We start from the raw sequence: 16,798 nt of genomic DNA, 5'->3' as shown, positions 1-16,798 counted from the left end.
ACCCCTAAACCAAGCCCGGCCCTCTACCCACCGGGCCGGGCCTATGGCGGGATTTTTGACGGGTCGGGCCGGGCTTTTTGATGAGGCCTACTTGGGATAACCTTTTTATTTATTTATTATTTTATTTTTTTGTATTTGTTTGAGAGTTACATCTCATCCTGAAACAAAATGTGTACATTAATGACAATCTTTCTTGGTAATTAAATTTGGTTACTCCAACATTAATTACCTTGCAACTAGTCAATAATTACCTGCCCAACTATAGTTAGCGTTTTTTTCCAAAGTTATTTTCATTAAGGTAGTACGTCCTAGAGACTCATGAAAGGAGAGGGATCGATTTGCCAAGATTGAAATTGGCATTCTGCTACATGCTTAATTAATGAGTGGCTGAAGTTGGGTGCAAGCCTCAAACAAAGAAGATAGAATTTCCACAACCCACATCAAATTGCGAAACAAAACACAAGTGAAGGAATCACGTACAAACATAAATGAGAAGAAGCAGAAACTAAGCTATATCTAGTTCTTGGGTGCAAGCCTTGACTTGATCTTCTCGATCTGCTTGGTGCCAACTTGGAATGTCTTAGTCAACACATCGTCTGCCACTGGAGGTGTGGCAGCGAACAATGTGAGGGCAATGTTGGCGGTGCCTTGCAACTGTGAGTTAAACCCGGCGATCACGGCAGCAGGGACCTTGCCATTGTTCTTCTGGAAATGAACCAACCCCTTTGGGAACACAAAGACTTCACCTTTAGAAATAGTCTTGGAAATGAGTTTGTTAGCTGTGGTTATGAACCCAACATTCAATGCACCTTCAAGAACATAGACTATTTCAGTGGCGCGTGGGTGAGTGTGAGGTGGGTTGATGCCTCCGGGAGCATAGTCAATACGGGCCAACGACACGCCTAGGGTGTTGAGGCCTGGGATCTTCTGGACATTGGCTGCAGTCACCAAAGAGCCAAAGGTGTTGTTGGTGAGGCCTGGCTTTGCTAGTCCGGCAAAGAAGAAGTCCTCTGCTGTTGCATTTGCTGCGTCCTTGCACGCGAACCCATTGACTTTCGTCGCTGTTCATTCGATGATCACAGAATTCAACTTGGATAAATTTTTGAAGCAAAGATTGTAATAATTTTGTGACAAGCATAATTTAAGCTTATTAGTTAGCTTCAAGTGTATTAGTCAGTGGTTCAGTGTGCTTCACTTTTGGTGCATGATTAAAAGGTTTAACAAAACCGGGGAAAAAAAAAAGTACCCAACAAGATATAAATAAAGATGTATCAATAATTCCACAAATCATTAGAGTTGGAGTTAGGAAAATGATTCCCGAGGGAAAATAATAGGGAAGAATGGGGTCAACTTGTCATAGTTGATGAGGACAAAAAGGAAATGGGGTCGATTTGTGATACGTACTGCGACAGTGGGTATAAAAATAAAGCGAAAGAAGAAAAAGTTGAAAGGGCCGGATGTTCTACCGGAAGTGAAGTCTGCAACACAAATATCTTGAAGCAAGTCCGGATCAGCAGCAGAGTTGCCAAAGACCATAGCAAAAGTCATCACAAACACTGCCAGGATAGCCGCCGCCATGGTTGCCGATATTGCTGCTGTTGTTGTGTACCTATCAAAAGTAGTAGGACTAGCTAGAAAAATGTGGAAACTGAGAAACGGGGTTTGAAACTGTGTATGAACGAATAGGAAGGGATACATAGGGTATGTATTTATAAGGGAGAGTAGTAGAAGTTGATGGTAATATTGTAACCAAAGTTAGGTATTGATGGTAATAATGTTGTTGTTGTGAATGTAAAGTATGGAGAGCTTGCCGTCTTTAAGTTAATTCTTAGACCAGAAGCAAAGTCAACAAGTCATCACGTTGCCTAGCTTGCCTTGTCCATCTCTATCTGTTTTACGGAGCGTTAGACCCCATTAGCGCGTCCACTGGATCTGACCCACGCAAGTTTTCATTTTCTCTTATTCTTTTGTTCTTAGTTCTTTTAAAAATGAATATAATTCTAGGTATGATTCTTTCCAGCAAACTTGGCCAATTCTAGGGCTCTAAGCATTCTGTACCCTCCGGCCGTGTGTTCTTCCTTCTTTTGGAATAAAAGGTAAATTGCATTAATGGAGATATATTAAACATATTGACCCTTCAAAAGTATGATAAAAATTATTATTTAGATAATTCCACATCGTTTATTATAAGCATTATAAGGTCAGAAATATAAAAGCTCTAAAACCAATTACATAAATTTAAACATGTATATTTTGGGTTTCTAAGTTTTTTTATTTTTATTTTATTTTATAGCCTATAGCTATTAGTTGCTACTTGTTACAATCGATCAAAACATGTTGACTATAGAAGTTGGGAAATTCAGTGAGGGCCTTGAAGTTAGTCTCAGCAATGCAGTGGATGGGAGGTGCACCACCTTGGCTCAACTCGATCTCTTGGCCTTCATGACTATTCGGCAATTGACTCCCAGCGAGTCAGTTTACAGTTCTCATTTGATATTAGTTGTGATCAATATGATAGATTAGCTCTACAACTCTATTGTTGTTTTAGCTTCAAGTTTTTCAGTAAACTGTCTTGCTGCTAAGATGAGTGGAACCCTTCTCCTACTTGGGCTTATACTAAGAAAGATTTAATGAGCTAGGCCACCATTCACCTGTTCTATTTGTAATCTCTGGAGGTTTTTCTCCCCTCATGAAATCTTCTTTGATCAAAATAAAATAAAATAAAAAGGAATCACGGATATGGATATTTCACCAAGGAAATAAGACAACCCCCTATGTCAATAAACATAATCAAAGCATATGCAGCACCTTAAAAAAAAAAAATAAATAAATAAATGCAGCACCTTCGTTTGCTATCATTTTAAAATGCAACTGCAGCATCTTCAAATTGTAAAACTAAACCTTCACAAAGAATAACCTCATTCATTTAATACTTGACTAATTATTTGGAATAGACAAAAATGACAGACGGTTAGAATTTATAAAAGGGCTAGTGCCAAAATTTTCCATTATTTTTTGGTTGAGTTGGGCTACATGGTTAGAATGTTTGCCAATAAGCTATGCCAGTATTCTTCGAAAAGAAAATTAACATACTCCTAATTGTGGCCTCTCAATGGAGAGTCATCATTCACTTCTTTTCTTTTGATAGTTCTCATTGTCATCTTTTGGAGGTTGCATCCTACCATGGCCTTTCTCTCATCTGTTACATTGTTTTGCAGTGGTCGGAGTCATATTTATCTGCAACCAACTCCTTAATATATTGGTTGGAGGAGAGTCTCCATCTTTAAGCTCTTTACTATGCATACATTCTGAAGAATCAAAATTAATATAGACATTATCTAATGCTTAATTTGGATTGCCAAAAAGCATGAAACTTTTGACACATGATTAAGAGTATATGCTCTATATCCAATGTTTGGCTAATAGCTAGAGAATATTGATTTTGAGAATAATGGATTATTGTATGTTTAATTAATTTGTCTAATCGATCGGTAAGTTATTCTTTGTCTTGCAAAGATTCGGTCTTATCATTTTTCTCTGGAGCTGAAGCTGTCTGATTACGAAACAATCAATCAGTTCTGCTTGCAATGGATCGTGTCTGCACAGATTGCTTAAAAATAAGTTGTATAAGCCCATAGATCATCCACAAAAGGGTCAACATTATTCAAAAGTCAAAACAGAAACAACAACAACACAGTTAAACACAAAAAAAAAAAACAAAAAATGGAGGTGCAGCACACCATCTGGGTCAACGATACTAGACCCAAAACTTGATATAGGCCCAACAGAAACATGTTAGAGGCCCAACCCAGATCAACCCCACGGACCTTTCTAGTTACTACAAGCCATCGAAACTACCGCCGCCAATGTTCCAGCCCACAGAGCCGCCGCCCTCAAGGCCACCCCTTCCAGATTCGCAGCCCACTGCACCTATTAACACAACAACCCCTGGAACAGCTCGCCAACACTACCAGTAAACTAGCGCTGCTCTCGGATTTGAACCAGTAACTCTCACGTTTCCTCCATCCGAATCTAGCACAAGCCCTCGATAGCACGCAGAAGCTGGAAAGAAGCAAAAGAGCCGCACTCCCGATCACATCTCGGTCCGGGAGACGTCACCCAAAATTATGGACTGTAGATCTCAGTTTTTTTTTTTCACCAAATCTTCCTAAGAGGACCATCAAAATGATAACTCCATGAGGACTTTCTAATCAACGGTTGTGAGACCCACTTTTCGATCACATTTCGACAAATCAACCATTAGATATTTAGATAGGTCTGAGCATTTTAACCCGAAAGCCCAAAAACCCGGATCAGACAGATCCGGACCATCGGGTTCTGGCCGGGCTTTTTTTAAAAAACATAGACACGAAAAACTGAGGCCCATACCGTTTATGGAAAAAGGGGCTGGTCTTGGGCCTTGACTTCCACCAATCATAAAACCCAAAATTAGATATATAGTCCACATGTTGCTCTGTGATGGGCTATCTACACAAGCATACACTTTAAATTTTGTACTCGATCTCAGGTGATCACCAAAATCCTTCCTCAGCCTTTGGACTCATGATTCGTTTATAATCATTTTTTCCCCAATTTCGAAGAAAAAGAACCCACCCTTCAGCACATCGTCTAAATCTCAATCCCATTTTCCCCGATTTCTAAGTTCTAACTCTCTCTCTGTTCTTCATACTTCGAAGAGAACGAAGAACAACAATGAGAACCCATCCATTTCCAGATTTCCCAATTTGAAAAGAAAGAAGAACCAACCTTCATCTCTTCGTCTAAACCCCAACCCCAATCCTAAATTCCCAATCCCAGTTCGTGTAAATTATTTAGTTGTGATTTCTGAAGTTTATTTGGTTTGGAACTTTGCTCAGTTGGTGCTTTTACTGGTCTGGAACTTCATTTGAATCATTCAATGATTTCATCACTTCTTCATTTGGTTTGAAAATTGATCTTTGAAACTAGTTTGTAATTTGTAAGTTTGACGTTTTTCTTTAGTTTGTAGCCTAGTTTGTTACTTTGTAATTTATATGATGAATTAGGCAATGCTCCAACCCCAGAAAGTAACAAAACGAAATTATGGAGATAATGAAAATCAGCACTATTGGACATTTTGGGCCCGAAAAACCCAAAGGACAGGCCCATTCATTTTCGGTCCGGGCCTTTCCTGTCCCTAAATGCTGAAACTGAAATTTGAGCCCAGCCCGAACATTTCAGGCTCGATCTCGGGCCCTGCAAGAATTTGCATAACAATGTCATGACTCATGAGGAAGCAATAAAGAAAGAGCATCTTTATTCCACTGAAAGTTTTGAATAAAAGAAGAAACTTTAAGATTCCAGTCTAAATGGTTCATTTCATCTTTAGGGATTGTCAAATAAAGAGGATAAGGCAAAACTCAATTAAACATCCAGAATAAAATGTCTTTACCATTCCCAACAGTCCATCTCATCCCTTCCATTACTAAAGATCTGGCATCAAGAATTCATTTCCAAGCTAAAGAATTGGAAGCCTTTTTATTAACAGATAACAAGTTGGAATTTCTAAGGTACTTGGCAGTAACCAATTGAACCCACCAATTATGAGGTTCAGTGAGGATCTATTCCAAACTAATTTAGCTAAAGCAGCTTTATTAAAGCACTCAGCAGGCCTAATTCCTAAACCTCCCATGTCCTTAGGAAGACAAACCTGCTCCCAGGCCACAAGAGGGGTCTTACCAGTTACCACCCCAAAAGAAATCTCTACATTAGTTATCAAGAGCAGTAGTAACTTTTTTAGGACATTTAAAACAAGAGTGAACATTGTTAGGCATACCTGAAAGATTTATTTTAATAAGAGTTAATTTTCTACCTCTAGACAAAGTATTGGCTTTCCAACCAGCCATCTTTTTTTTTGCATTTTCAAAAGTAAATCAGACGTATTGATAGGATCCTTTCAAAAAAAATAACAAGTAGGTTGTCCTTCTCCGGAGTAAACACGCAGTAGAAAAAAGAAGAAACCGATGGAACCATCTAGCAGGTCAATGGCAGCCTGAAATTGTGGGAAAAAAGCAAGGGCAAAACCACCTTTTCCACCTCCAATGAACAGATGTGAATAGTTAACACATCTTTCAGTAATTATCATATCCAGGTCCGATATATGACATGCATGCTAGGTCAGAAATTGTACGGCCGGGGCACTCATTTCCTGAAGACAAATAATGGTATATGGACAACGCTCCGCTCCTTTTTAAGGTGTGTGTGATAGATATAATAAACATGTCATGATCGAGGGTGTATGTGTGGACCAATATTAATTACATATTTGCACATGTTAGACTGGATTTTCTGGCATCTTCTCAGTTGCAAGATAATTGAGAAGCTCTTGAGGTTTTCGTATATCAATTCTTTTATTAATGACTTTTTTTTTTCCCTTCTAATGAGAGTAGAAAGAGCTTTGCAATAGCCAGGCAAAAGGTTAGGGTTAACGCTAATAATGCTCGTAAACTTTATCTTCATAACAAGCTGATTGAAACTGATCGACAACAAGCGTACAACATAATTAAGACCGCTTACATATAGGCATAAGCAAATACAAGCTTATTCTACATAGAAACTAACTAAAGCCTTAAAACACATCATTAAGGCAGCTCAAAGGAAGTCTAGGGCATCATCAGTAGGAGTAGATCCAACAAATTATAGCCCTTTTATTTATCATCGAACTCGACCATTTGAGGAAGAAGCTAGCAGCTAAGCTAGGCGGGGAGGGCTCTGCCTTCAGATTCGGTCTTCTTACCGCAATAGCACAATGCTTTCTCAATTGGATAAATACGTGTACATATTGTGCACTCATCACATTTCTCTATGCATTCCGGATATGGAATAAAGCCTCCCACTGGTTTTGCAACTGGTTTGGCTACGTCTAATTCTGTAAGTAATTCTTCTGCATGCGTGCATATGTCAGTAACACATATCAAGATTTTAGAACCAATTAATATATATGCTAAGTAATATAGGAAAAATGTTACAAAAATAAATTCTCAAAGGAATAACACTAAGTTAACAAACAAATAAGAACATAAAATCGAATAGAAACTAGTTACCCGCATATTCGATTGCTGGTTTCTTGGAGTCAGAATCAGTCTTTTTACCACAATAGCATAATGCAAGCTCAATTGGATAAGGTAAAGTGCAAATTACGCACTCGTCACATTTTTCAATGCATTCCGGATATGGAATAAAGCCTCCCACTGATTTTGCAACTGGCTTGGAGACCAAGTCGAGTTCTTTATGCAATTCTTCTGCATGTATGAGCATGTTAGTAACACAGAGAAATTTAGCATTGTTGATAAAGAAAGTATCTAATGATCGATTATTGATTCAAATTGGTTAATTACCGGCCGCTTTAGTGGTTACTGATTTGATGGGGTCACCACAAACGCAGATTGCTAGCTCAGGTGGCCAAATTGCTGTACAAGCGCAAACATGCGTGCAGGTTTTCTGGCATTCTGAATATGGCATCGTCTCTGATTTCACTTTGCTGCTAATCAGTTTCTCTTCTTGGACTAAAACAACGGGCTTCTTGGACTTGTTGTCTCCGCAAATGCACACATTGCTCTCAGGGGGCCACTTTTGTGTACAAAAACATTTATCGCAAGTTTTGATGCATTCTGTATATGGAATGGTGCCTGAAGACTCAACTGCAATATTTGATTTTTCTTTTTCTATCACCTGCACTTGTGCTCCGTCTGCACAAAAAAGAAATGGTATATTAAAAAATATAAGTACTCAATAGTAAATGTTGTATAGTTTTAAAATTTTTACGTGTCATCGTTTCTTATGCGTGCTAAATCTTATATCTTTTATTATTATTATTATTATTATTAGTTATCCAAATTCTAATAAAAGATATAAGATTTACCGGTAATGTCTTTGAAGTAGTTTTGGTTTTTTCTTTTATTTGATGAAAAACGTTGTTGGAGTTAATTGCAGAACTGTATATATGTTCCCATATAAAATTCACACACACACACATATATATAAAATATGCGTGCGCGCGTATACAGGTTCTGGCCAGTTCCATTATATATCAAGAGTCAAAGTTCTATTCCATGTAGTTAGTGTGTGTGTGTACGCGCGCGCCGGTTCAATTATATATCAAGAACCATAGTTGATAGTTCTATTCCATATAGTTAGTCCTCGTTGATTTGATGCATGCATGCTTTTACTGCATCTATGTGGATAATTCCAAAAGAGTTAAAGTACTTGTCTTTATTTCATATGAATTATAATAGAAACAGTACATCAATTATTGTATGTCAACTACAACAATATCGATAGAAAACAACAAAATTATTTTATATTCTCTTAAGTTAATTTGTTAAATTACCATATTTCTGGAGTTCTGCAAATGGTTTCCACTTTCCGCAAACGCACTCTGCAGCTTGTGCCACACGCCTATCGCAAACGCAAGCGTCACAGATACGGCCACACAATAGATATGGAATTTTCTGGCATTCTTGTAATTGCACAATAACGTATTTATAAGTTAATCAATTATACCAATAATATACGTCTATTCTATTCTGTATGTAATTTAACTAATTTAACAACACGAAGAAACATAGACAAACTATAATATGAACATGTAAATTTTGAACTGGAACTAATTAATTTATAGCTAGCTAAGTAGGTATAGGTAATTACCAGAATTAGGGTCTGGCAGCTGGCCAAATAGGTCTAAGCGAGCATGAGCACTAGTTGCTGCCAAAGTCATGGCAAGCAACATTAAGAAACTCACTTTCAACATACTTCTGAAACTCATAGTGTTCTAGACTCTCACTCAACTCTCAACCCAGTGTGTGAGAAATGTAGAGGCGAGTGAGGGCTATTTATAGATCAAAATTGTACCGACATCTTCTTGATGATAAAATATATCTAATACTAATTAAAAATGGAAACGTGTTTCTTCTGTTTTTGTTTTCTTCTGGCAAGTAATGTGGACCACTATATATATATATACAGATCTTATCTAGAGCGAGGCCTCGCTATGAAATTAAAGTGCGAAATTGGAGTTTATGATCACTTTTCGGTCTCATATTCACATCTCGACCGTTCAGCTTTTAGGTACTAATGTATAGATCATCTCTGCAAAATTTCAGCAAAATTAATGATCTTTAAGGTATCTTGCTTAAACCAATGGACGAACTGAATCTGTCCAACCTGAACCGTACTAGCTTTAAGGCAGTTATCAATACCTTAACGACCATCAATTTGGCTGAAATTTTTTAGAGATGATCTATACATTAGTACCTAAAAACTGAACGGTCGAGATGTGGATATGAGACCGAAAAGTGACCCTAAACTCTAACCTCGCACTTTAATTTTAGAATCTGTATATATATATATATATATTGTGAACAAGTCGGAGCCATTGATCACGATTACTAGGGATAAGGTAATTAGTGGTCCAATATTACACTATCACACACCAATTTCCACAAAATGCGATGTGATTTAGAAGAAGACTGCCTTTACCCCTCTGACGAATTTTTACAACCTTGAATTAATGGAATGGGATGATTTTTACAACCCATGCTTTGTTTCTTGGTCTTTCTTGATTTCTCTCCTTGATCTTCTTATGGTTGTGGTGAACTTACACCGTGTTCCTCTTTGTTCACATGTATAAACTTTGGCTTTCCACCCACGTAAATTTGTTGATGTGATGGTAACTGGTGTTTCTAATACTCATACAAAGAAAGAAATTAAAATCCACACCCGAACAACAACTATAAAAGCTAAGAGAGAAGACCACCAATGGATAGCCATCATTTGAGTTGCTAGATTCCTTAATATTGGGTACTAATTTCTGCAGTTATGTTTCTATTATCAAGGTCTATTCATATTTTTATAAACCCACATATATATCCCTGATAGATGAAACAAAGAAGTAGAGTGAAAGGTGAGGTGCAAGGTCTTTCTTTTCTGGCAAATGGGTAGTTTCAACAGTTTCAAATTTTCTGGCAAATATAGATATTTAACTATAAATGTATTTGAAGATAGAAATATCCAATCGCACATTATTCTGCATCATCATTGAATTTGCGAAGGATTTTGTTTTCACTAAGATCATTGAGTAAAATAATTAAGTTGGCCGTGATAGTCAGCGAAAGGTAGCCCCATGACTAAATATATATGTAATATGTTTCAGTTATCCAATGTGTAGATTGCATTCTGGCTAGTATTTGAACCTCACAGAGGTAGGGAGGGAGGAAGACAATAGTGCCGTCAAGAGCCAGCTAGAGCAGTCACCACCATCTTTTCAGAGAGTTTGTTTGTTTCTAGTGCATTATACCCACGTTTATTCATGCATTCATGCATTAGGATATATTAGCTAGGTCCACAAAAGTCGGGTCACAAATTTCACGAGTTCTAGATATGGATGACAAATTGTAGTGATATGGATAACGTTTTTCTTTATACATAAGATCTAAGACAATAATGTACATTTTTTTTTTAAAAGACACTCTTAACCCACCCCACCTTTTACATATGTCAGTGAGAATCGAACTCATAACGTTTACGATATTGGAATTATAACTTACTAACAGGTCACAACTCACATACAATAATGTACATTTGTTGAATATGCTACAAATAAAAACAGGACTAATTAACGTTTAGTAACCAACATTGACAAATTTGTCCAGATTTTATAGATCAGCATCTTTATATATGTTTTTCCTCATAGTGTTCTCTCACTCAACTCTCAACCCAGTGTGTGACTGTGTAATGTAGAGGCCAGTGAGGGCTATTTAAGTATTTACATACTTATAGCAGAAAATTGGACCGACTTCTTCTTGATGATATATCTATTGTCCAATCAAGATCCATAACGTGGACCACAATATATATATGTGTGTGTGTGTGTTGGCTGCCTGTGTCGTAACCAAGTCGGAGCCATTGATCAAGATTATTAGGGATAAGGTAATTAGTGGTCCAATATTACAATATCATGCACGAATTTCCACAAAATGCGTTGTGATTTAAGAAGAACACTGCGTTTACCCCTTTGATGAATTTTTACAACCTTGAGTTCAATGGAATGGGATGATTTTTACAACCCACGCTTTGTTTCTTGGTCTTTCTTGATTTCTCTCCTAGATCTTATGGTTGGTAAACTTATAGCGTGTTTTTCTTTATTCACATGTATAAGATTTGGCTTTCCACCCACATAAATTTATTGATGTGGTGGTTACTGGTGTTTCTAATACTCATACAAAGAAAGAAATTAGAACCCGAACCGGAACAACTACAAAAGCTAAGAGAGAAGACCACCGGTGGATAGCCATCATTTGAGTTGCTAGATTCCTTAATATTAATTGGGTACTAATTTCTGTGGTTATATTTCTATTATGAAGGTCTATGTATATTTTTATAAACCCACATATCCTTGCTATTAATGGTAAACATAGGAAAGGATTTTCCGCCATTGAAGATAGATGAAATAGAGAAGTAGAGTGAAAAGTGAGGGTTCAAGGTCTTTCTTTTCTGGCAAATGGGTAGTTTCAAGACAATAATGTACATTTGTTGAATATGCTAAAAAAAAACAAGACCAATTAACGTGTAGTGACCTACGGTGACAAATTGGTCCAGGTTTTATAGATCGGCATCTTTGTACATGTTTTAAATTGACCCTACATTTTCTCACTTTCAGTATCTCGTACTCTTGCGATGCATGTGTGATTAGTGAAGATCCTTCAATTGTCACCCACTTCTTTAATTTTTTTTTATTTATAATTATGTTTCTTTACTCTTTTTTATTTTACTAAAATAATTATTTAGATGATTTCATTATAAATTCTTACTTTTAGACTAAAGAGTGTTTAGGACAATCCATATTTTGATGAATCCTGAACCCTTCACTTTATAGTATAGATAGATAGATGTAATACGTCATCTTCTTATTAAGAATCTAGCTTATTAACACAATTGATAAGTACGTAATGTATAGAGTGCATGGCGAGCTGGCGGCTGGTTCAAACTGTTTTAGCACAATAGTAATATGATATCCTTATCTAAGTCTACCAATGTATTGAGCAAAGGTTACATAGTCAAACTGAAGTTGGGAAACCTTAATAAGCAATTCAAAAGTGAGTAGGCCAAGGGATTAATATAAATACATGCAAAAAGAGGAGTAAGAATCTCTGGGCTTAGGAAGCCTTTGAGGAACCGTGTGATCTCGATAAAAAATAAATAAAAAATAAAAACTTACAAAAAATCACCAATGATCATTGAATTATAACTCGTTGATACTTAACTCACTGCCGTTAAATCTCTTATTAGAAGTTGAAGGTATATTTGTCGAAACACTAAATATATATTTCTACTTGAAAAATAATTTTTTCTAGATAAAAAATGACAGATTTTTTGTTTGTTTTCAAATTAAAGTTAAAATTTGTTTTAAAATTCTTTTTTCATTACAAATTATCATTAAGCTATAAAAATTTGAAAAAACCCTAAAGTCGGCTCTCCCGCTCTCTCAAAATCGATCTCGTTCGGCGGCGCCCGGATGTTGGTGTTGGCCTCCGGGCCTCGCTGATGTTTTGCGGTTGGCCGCCGGACGGGGTGTTGATGCTATTGGCTCGAAAAGTTCTCCAGAAGGCTCCATGCTCCTAGTCTTGGCATGGTTGTCTTGGTAGTGGTCTCTGGTGCTCAGTCTGTGTGCGCAGTGGTTATGTGCGTGGGATGCCGGATTGTGGCGAAGCAAGATCATGGTGGGATGAGATCGGTGACTGCGGGTCGAGGTGGATTGGATTCGTTGTGGGGCGAGTTCGGGATGCTGCGGGGCGTGGAGGCTTGGGTTGACGTAACTCAGCGCAGCTCGTGGTTTGGGAGGCGCAGGGGCGACGTTGCTCGGAGTATCACCGATCGAGTACGGCGTGGTCGGGCGGCGTACATCTGGTTTCCGGTATCGTGCTGCTGCTGGGTGAGGGACGGGGACTGGGTCATGTCAGGCCAGTCTTTGTTGGGCTTGGAGTTGGGCTTTTTGGGGTTATTTTGGGCTCCTAGGGTTTTACATAGTTTTTTTGCTATTTAATTCCAATAATTCCCTATTTGTTGAGGGAGCTATGTTTCTAGTTTTTTAGTAAGCGTCATCGAGTCTAGTTTACTCGGCCTATTTACTATGTAGTAGTTAATAGTTTATAGGCTCTCTTATGAGCGTGGAACCGTCAAATGATTGGATCTAATCTATATATCACTGTGCCACTACCACAAACTCTTTATCTACCCAGAGATGGTAGAGGGAGGATATGTAATGGTCCTTTCTGGCCTGAGATTTATTAATATATCAAAAACAAAAAAAGCTATATAAATTTGAAAAAGAAATCTAATAACTTTCTTCAAAAAATTCATTTTTATTTTAATATTTCTTTTTAAAATATTTATATGTAATTTAACAAAAATAATCCTCTCCGTACAGATTTTTAACGTCACAATAGACGAGAGTGAGTTATGTGAAAGATAGATATTAAAGTAAATGAGTTAAGTGATATTTTTGAAAAGTCAATGAATTAAGTGTCGAACGGGTCATAACTCAGTAACCGTTAGTGATTTTTTTCTTTAACTTTTTTTTTTTCTCACTCTTATACACTCCTTACCAGAAGAGTGAGTTATCGAATTTGTATTTCTTAGCATTCCTTGGTGCTTCAAGCCTCTTTGCTTCGTCTATGGACCACCGATGTTGACCACCGAATGAAGGTGGTGCACAAATTTGAATCTAAGGACAAAACAGTGCATGCACCTACGTTCCAATTGAAATACACGTGATTTTAGGCTGAAGTCTAGAAGTTATCATACCCACATTGCGACACGCATGCATGAGGTCCATAAAATTCACGGGCTCTTGCATTGATGACGAGTAATGGTAATATGGACAAACCTTTTTGTCCCTTTAAGATCCAAGACTCCAAGACAATGATGGAAATATATATACGTAGGTTCGGTGAATATTTATGGACTCGGCTTCTCTGCTAGAGTTCACTTTGCTATAATCTGCTTGGATAACACTCTCAGCTCGCCACGTCAGCTCACTTCAATCCAAGGGTCATTAAACTGACAACACAGAAAGCTCATAGCCTTCACTAACTATCTGAAATAGTACAAGATCTCAATCCCTCAACTCATCTCATCTCCCTCTCTCTCTTCCCCTCACTCATCTTATTCGTTGTCTCGCCCTAACCTCTCGGCGCCTCCGATGACGTATCCGGCTGCTCCGGTGATCCGTCCCCCGCCGCAGATGTATCCCGGCCAGGGACCACCGCCGATGGTGCGTGGCCCGCCGCCGCAGTTTCCTCCTCCCGGTGCCAGGCCCGGCGGCCCACCTCAGCAGTTTCCCAATCCTCCGATGCAGTATGGGCAGAGAACAATGGGGCCTCCACCGCCCGGGCCTCCGGGGCAGATGATGAGGGGTCCACCACCTCGCCAAGGAATGCCGCCTCCTCCCGGTGTGTTTGGAGGACCTCCACGGGGAATGCCGTCGCCGCCTCAGAACCCCAACCAGCAGCAACAACAGTAAATTCGGTACTTGTTGTTTAGTTTAATTCGGGTTGAGATGTGTTTTGTGGATGATGATGATGATGAGCTATAGAACTTACTTTTGTGTGCACCTACTTTCTGTTAGTACTTAAATGAGATGATATGTGTTGATCATTCGGTGAATTTGGAGTATGTTAAGTTGTAGCTATGCAATGTAGATTGACCGGAGCTTCATTAATCATTTGGTGAATTTGGAGTTAAAAAAAAAAAAAAAGCTATGAAGCTAATGGTATCTTGCATTTATTTATTCGTGTTTGATTCATTTTGGTTTTGGTTTGGATTTTCTATGGAAGTTTGGATTTTTGTGGAAATGGAATGAGGAATTGAAAAGTGGGAAGGTTTTGGTTGTGGGTTTTTATTGTCGTGGTGTGGTGTGGGGATTAGCAGGGTGATTATTAAAACTTGTTTTTGGGCATGAATTTTTGTTCTTGATTGATGTATGGTGAGCTGAAAGGTTTATATATTTAGTTTTTGTTTGAAAAAATTAGATCTTTGAGGCCTGGAAGTGAGTAGTTCATGTTTTTCTTCATTGGTACATTTCAAATGTTGTTTGTTCAGTTCAACTTTTCATGGACTGTTGTGGGTAATTGGAGTTAGATATATGCCAATGTGATATGTGCTTGTAATTGTATTTTTCTAGGTGCCCAAACCTTGAGGTTCTTTCGATCAAGTGCTGCCCGAATGTGACTGATGCATCCATCGCTGACATAGAGTTTCGGTGCACCATGATTAAGGAACTTGACATCAGCTATTGCTAGATCATTCTGAACACGCTGGGATTGTTCCTGAGGAGTATTTAAAAACTTGCCCTCACGATGGAAATTCAGAAGTTGATGCAATTGGCAAATCAGAGCACAACATGTTGGTTAGGATATGGAAGTGGAGCTGATGATGTTAACTAATAGTAGCTTTTTTATTGTTGAAGGCTGTTGGTTTTGGTGAAGGTGTAAACTTATACTTTTGGCCATGACTCCAATTTGGAGTGAATTGTTAAGTTTCTATGTATGAAAAGATTGTGCATGACTCCAATTTGGAGTGAATTAATATGAAAAGTTTCTATGTATGAAGAAATTCTGCAGAGTATTATTTAGATGAATGAGAATTTCATTTTTTATCTTAACTTTGGCAAATGACCAGCCATGTATGCCTCCTTGTTAAGCTACTGAATATGAATCAAATTGAAACTCAAAAGTTTGTTACCAAAACTCCCATACATACACAACAAATTGAGCAGAAAGTGGCCAACTAAACTGCAGAAAATTAAAATTGCAGAAACCTAAAGCTGCAGAAAATTAAAACTGCAGAAACCTAAAGCTGCAGAAAACTAAAACTGCAGAAACCTAAAGCTGCAGAAAGCTAAAACTGCAGAAACCTAAAACTGCAGAAACATAAAACTGCAGAAAGCTAAAACTGCAGAAAACTAAAACTGCAGAAAGCTAAAACTGCAGAAAACTAATGCTTGTTCTTGTAATGTGTATGTCTTCTAATACTAAACCCAACTCTTCGCCCATACATGTTATAAAACTCATATGCTAATTCTTCTGAGTCAAACTCCATACCATTCCTTGGCTTATAATCTGGACTAGTCGAGTCATCTCTATCCATAGGCTCCATTCAATCATTGATTTTCAATCTATAACATATAAAATCTGTATTAACATTCCAATCAAATTCAGAAGCAAAATGGATCATGCTATGAAGTTTGGTTTATATGCTACTCTGTTTTCACTACTCTGTTCAGTTTTTAGCTCTGAAACAAAACAAAAAAAATAGAAGAATCTGATATCACAAACCATAGAGTCAGATCAAGAGAATAAGAATGATTGAATCATGTCTTAGCTAAACATATATACATAGAACCAAAACCCATCGATACAAGGCTGAGATTTCAAAGAACCAAAACCCAAAACCAAAAACGCTAAATGGGAAAAGATCAGGATCCATAAGATCAATCTATAGAGCTAGATACATATACCTGAATGATGAAAGCAAAGTACCAGCACCTATAGATGAATGAAATTTGGACTAAGACAAAAAAGTGATCGTGAAGAATAAAGACGTTTCAGCACTGAGGAAGAGAAGGTCTGATTGGAGGGAACTAGCAGAAGGTGAAAATTGTTTGAGGGAAACTTGAAAAACCCTTGACGTTAAAGAACTATTTGGAGATTGTTAGTGAAGTTCAGTTTTTCTGTGTTGTAAGCATTATAGCCCTTGGATTGAA

At 37.7% G+C, this 16,798-nt stretch overlaps 3 protein-coding genes across 5 annotated transcripts; 1 reads left to right on the top strand and 2 right to left on the bottom strand.

Moving 5' to 3' along the window:
• Positions 1-398: 398 nt before the first annotated feature.
• On the bottom strand, positions 399-1,697 carry LOC133721697 (rhicadhesin receptor-like). Its single transcript, XM_062148380.1, has 2 exons — positions 1,467-1,697; positions 399-1,061 (listed from the first exon to the last, which is right to left on the bottom strand). Exons 1-2 carry the CDS (start codon positions 1,576-1,578, stop codon positions 517-519), a joined length of 657 nt encoding a protein of 218 aa, XP_062004364.1. The 5' UTR covers positions 1,579-1,697; the 3' UTR covers positions 399-516.
• A 4,779-nt stretch (positions 1,698-6,476) lies between these two features.
• Positions 6,477-10,767, bottom strand: LOC133722440 (uncharacterized). Of its 2 annotated transcripts, XM_062149335.1 has the most exons (6): positions 10,736-10,767; positions 8,686-8,811; positions 8,369-8,497; positions 7,377-7,727; positions 7,083-7,280; positions 6,477-6,922 (listed from the first exon to the last, which is right to left on the bottom strand). In XM_062149335.1, the coding sequence occupies exons 2-6, from the start codon at positions 8,801-8,803 to the stop codon at positions 6,735-6,737; spliced, it is 984 nt and encodes a 327-aa protein (XP_062005319.1). In that variant the 5' UTR covers positions 8,804-8,811; positions 10,736-10,767; the 3' UTR covers positions 6,477-6,734. The 2 variants fall into 2 exon arrangements, with proteins under 2 accessions (XP_062005319.1, XP_062005318.1); XM_062149334.1 differs by lacking the exon at positions 10,736-10,767 and having other exon boundaries at positions 8,686-8,855.
• Positions 10,768-13,999: 3,232 nt separating this feature from the next.
• On the top strand, positions 14,000-15,593 carry LOC133723410 (uncharacterized). 2 transcript variants are annotated; one of them, XR_009852993.1, is made up of 2 exons: positions 14,000-14,562; positions 15,218-15,593. XR_009852993.1 is itself a non-coding variant. In XM_062150235.1 (2 exons), the coding sequence occupies exons 1-2, from the start codon at positions 14,237-14,239 to the stop codon at positions 15,333-15,335; spliced, it is 435 nt and encodes a 144-aa protein (XP_062006219.1). In that variant the 5' UTR covers positions 14,000-14,236; the 3' UTR covers positions 15,336-15,593. The 2 variants fall into 2 exon arrangements, 1 of the variants encoding a protein (XP_062006219.1); XM_062150235.1 differs by having other exon boundaries at positions 14,000-14,553.
• The last annotated feature ends 1,205 nt before the right edge of the window (positions 15,594-16,798 follow it).

The sequence above is a fragment of the Rosa rugosa genome, chromosome 7 (assembly GCF_958449725.1).
Source record: "Rosa rugosa chromosome 7, drRosRugo1.1, whole genome shotgun sequence".
Classification (NCBI taxonomy): Eukaryota; Viridiplantae; Streptophyta; class Magnoliopsida; order Rosales; family Rosaceae; genus Rosa; species Rosa rugosa.
Note: the sequence above shows the minus strand (reverse complement) of the source record. Positions and strands in the feature narration are given on the sequence as shown.

Excerpts from the sequence above, each read along its gene's own strand:
- LOC133721697 (XM_062148380.1), bottom strand. The coding sequence starts at position 1,578 with ATGGCGGCGGCTATCCTGGCAGTGTTTGTGATGACTTTTGCTATGGTC. Across the intron at positions 1,062-1,466 it reads TGTTGCAGACTTCACTTCCG|CGACGAAAGTCAATGGGTTC; the intron begins GTAGAACATCCG and ends TCGAATGAACAG.
- LOC133722440 (XM_062149335.1), bottom strand. The coding sequence starts at position 8,803 with ATGAGTTTCAGAAGTATGTTGAAAGTGAGTTTCTTAATGTTGCTTGCC. Across the intron at positions 7,728-8,368 it reads TGCAGAACTCCAGAAATATG|ACGGAGCACAAGTGCAGGTG; the intron begins GTAATTTAACAA and ends TTTTTTGTGCAG. Across the intron at positions 6,923-7,082 it reads ACCAGCAATCGAATATGCGG|AAGAATTACTTACAGAATTA; the intron begins GTAACTAGTTTC and ends GCACGCATGCAG.
- LOC133723410 (XM_062150235.1), top strand. The coding sequence starts at position 14,237 with ATGACGTATCCGGCTGCTCCGGTGATCCGTCCCCCGCCGCAGATGTAT. Across the intron at positions 14,554-15,217 it reads CCCAACCAGCAGCAACAACA|GTGCCCAAACCTTGAGGTTC; the intron begins GTAAATTCGGTA and ends GTATTTTTCTAG.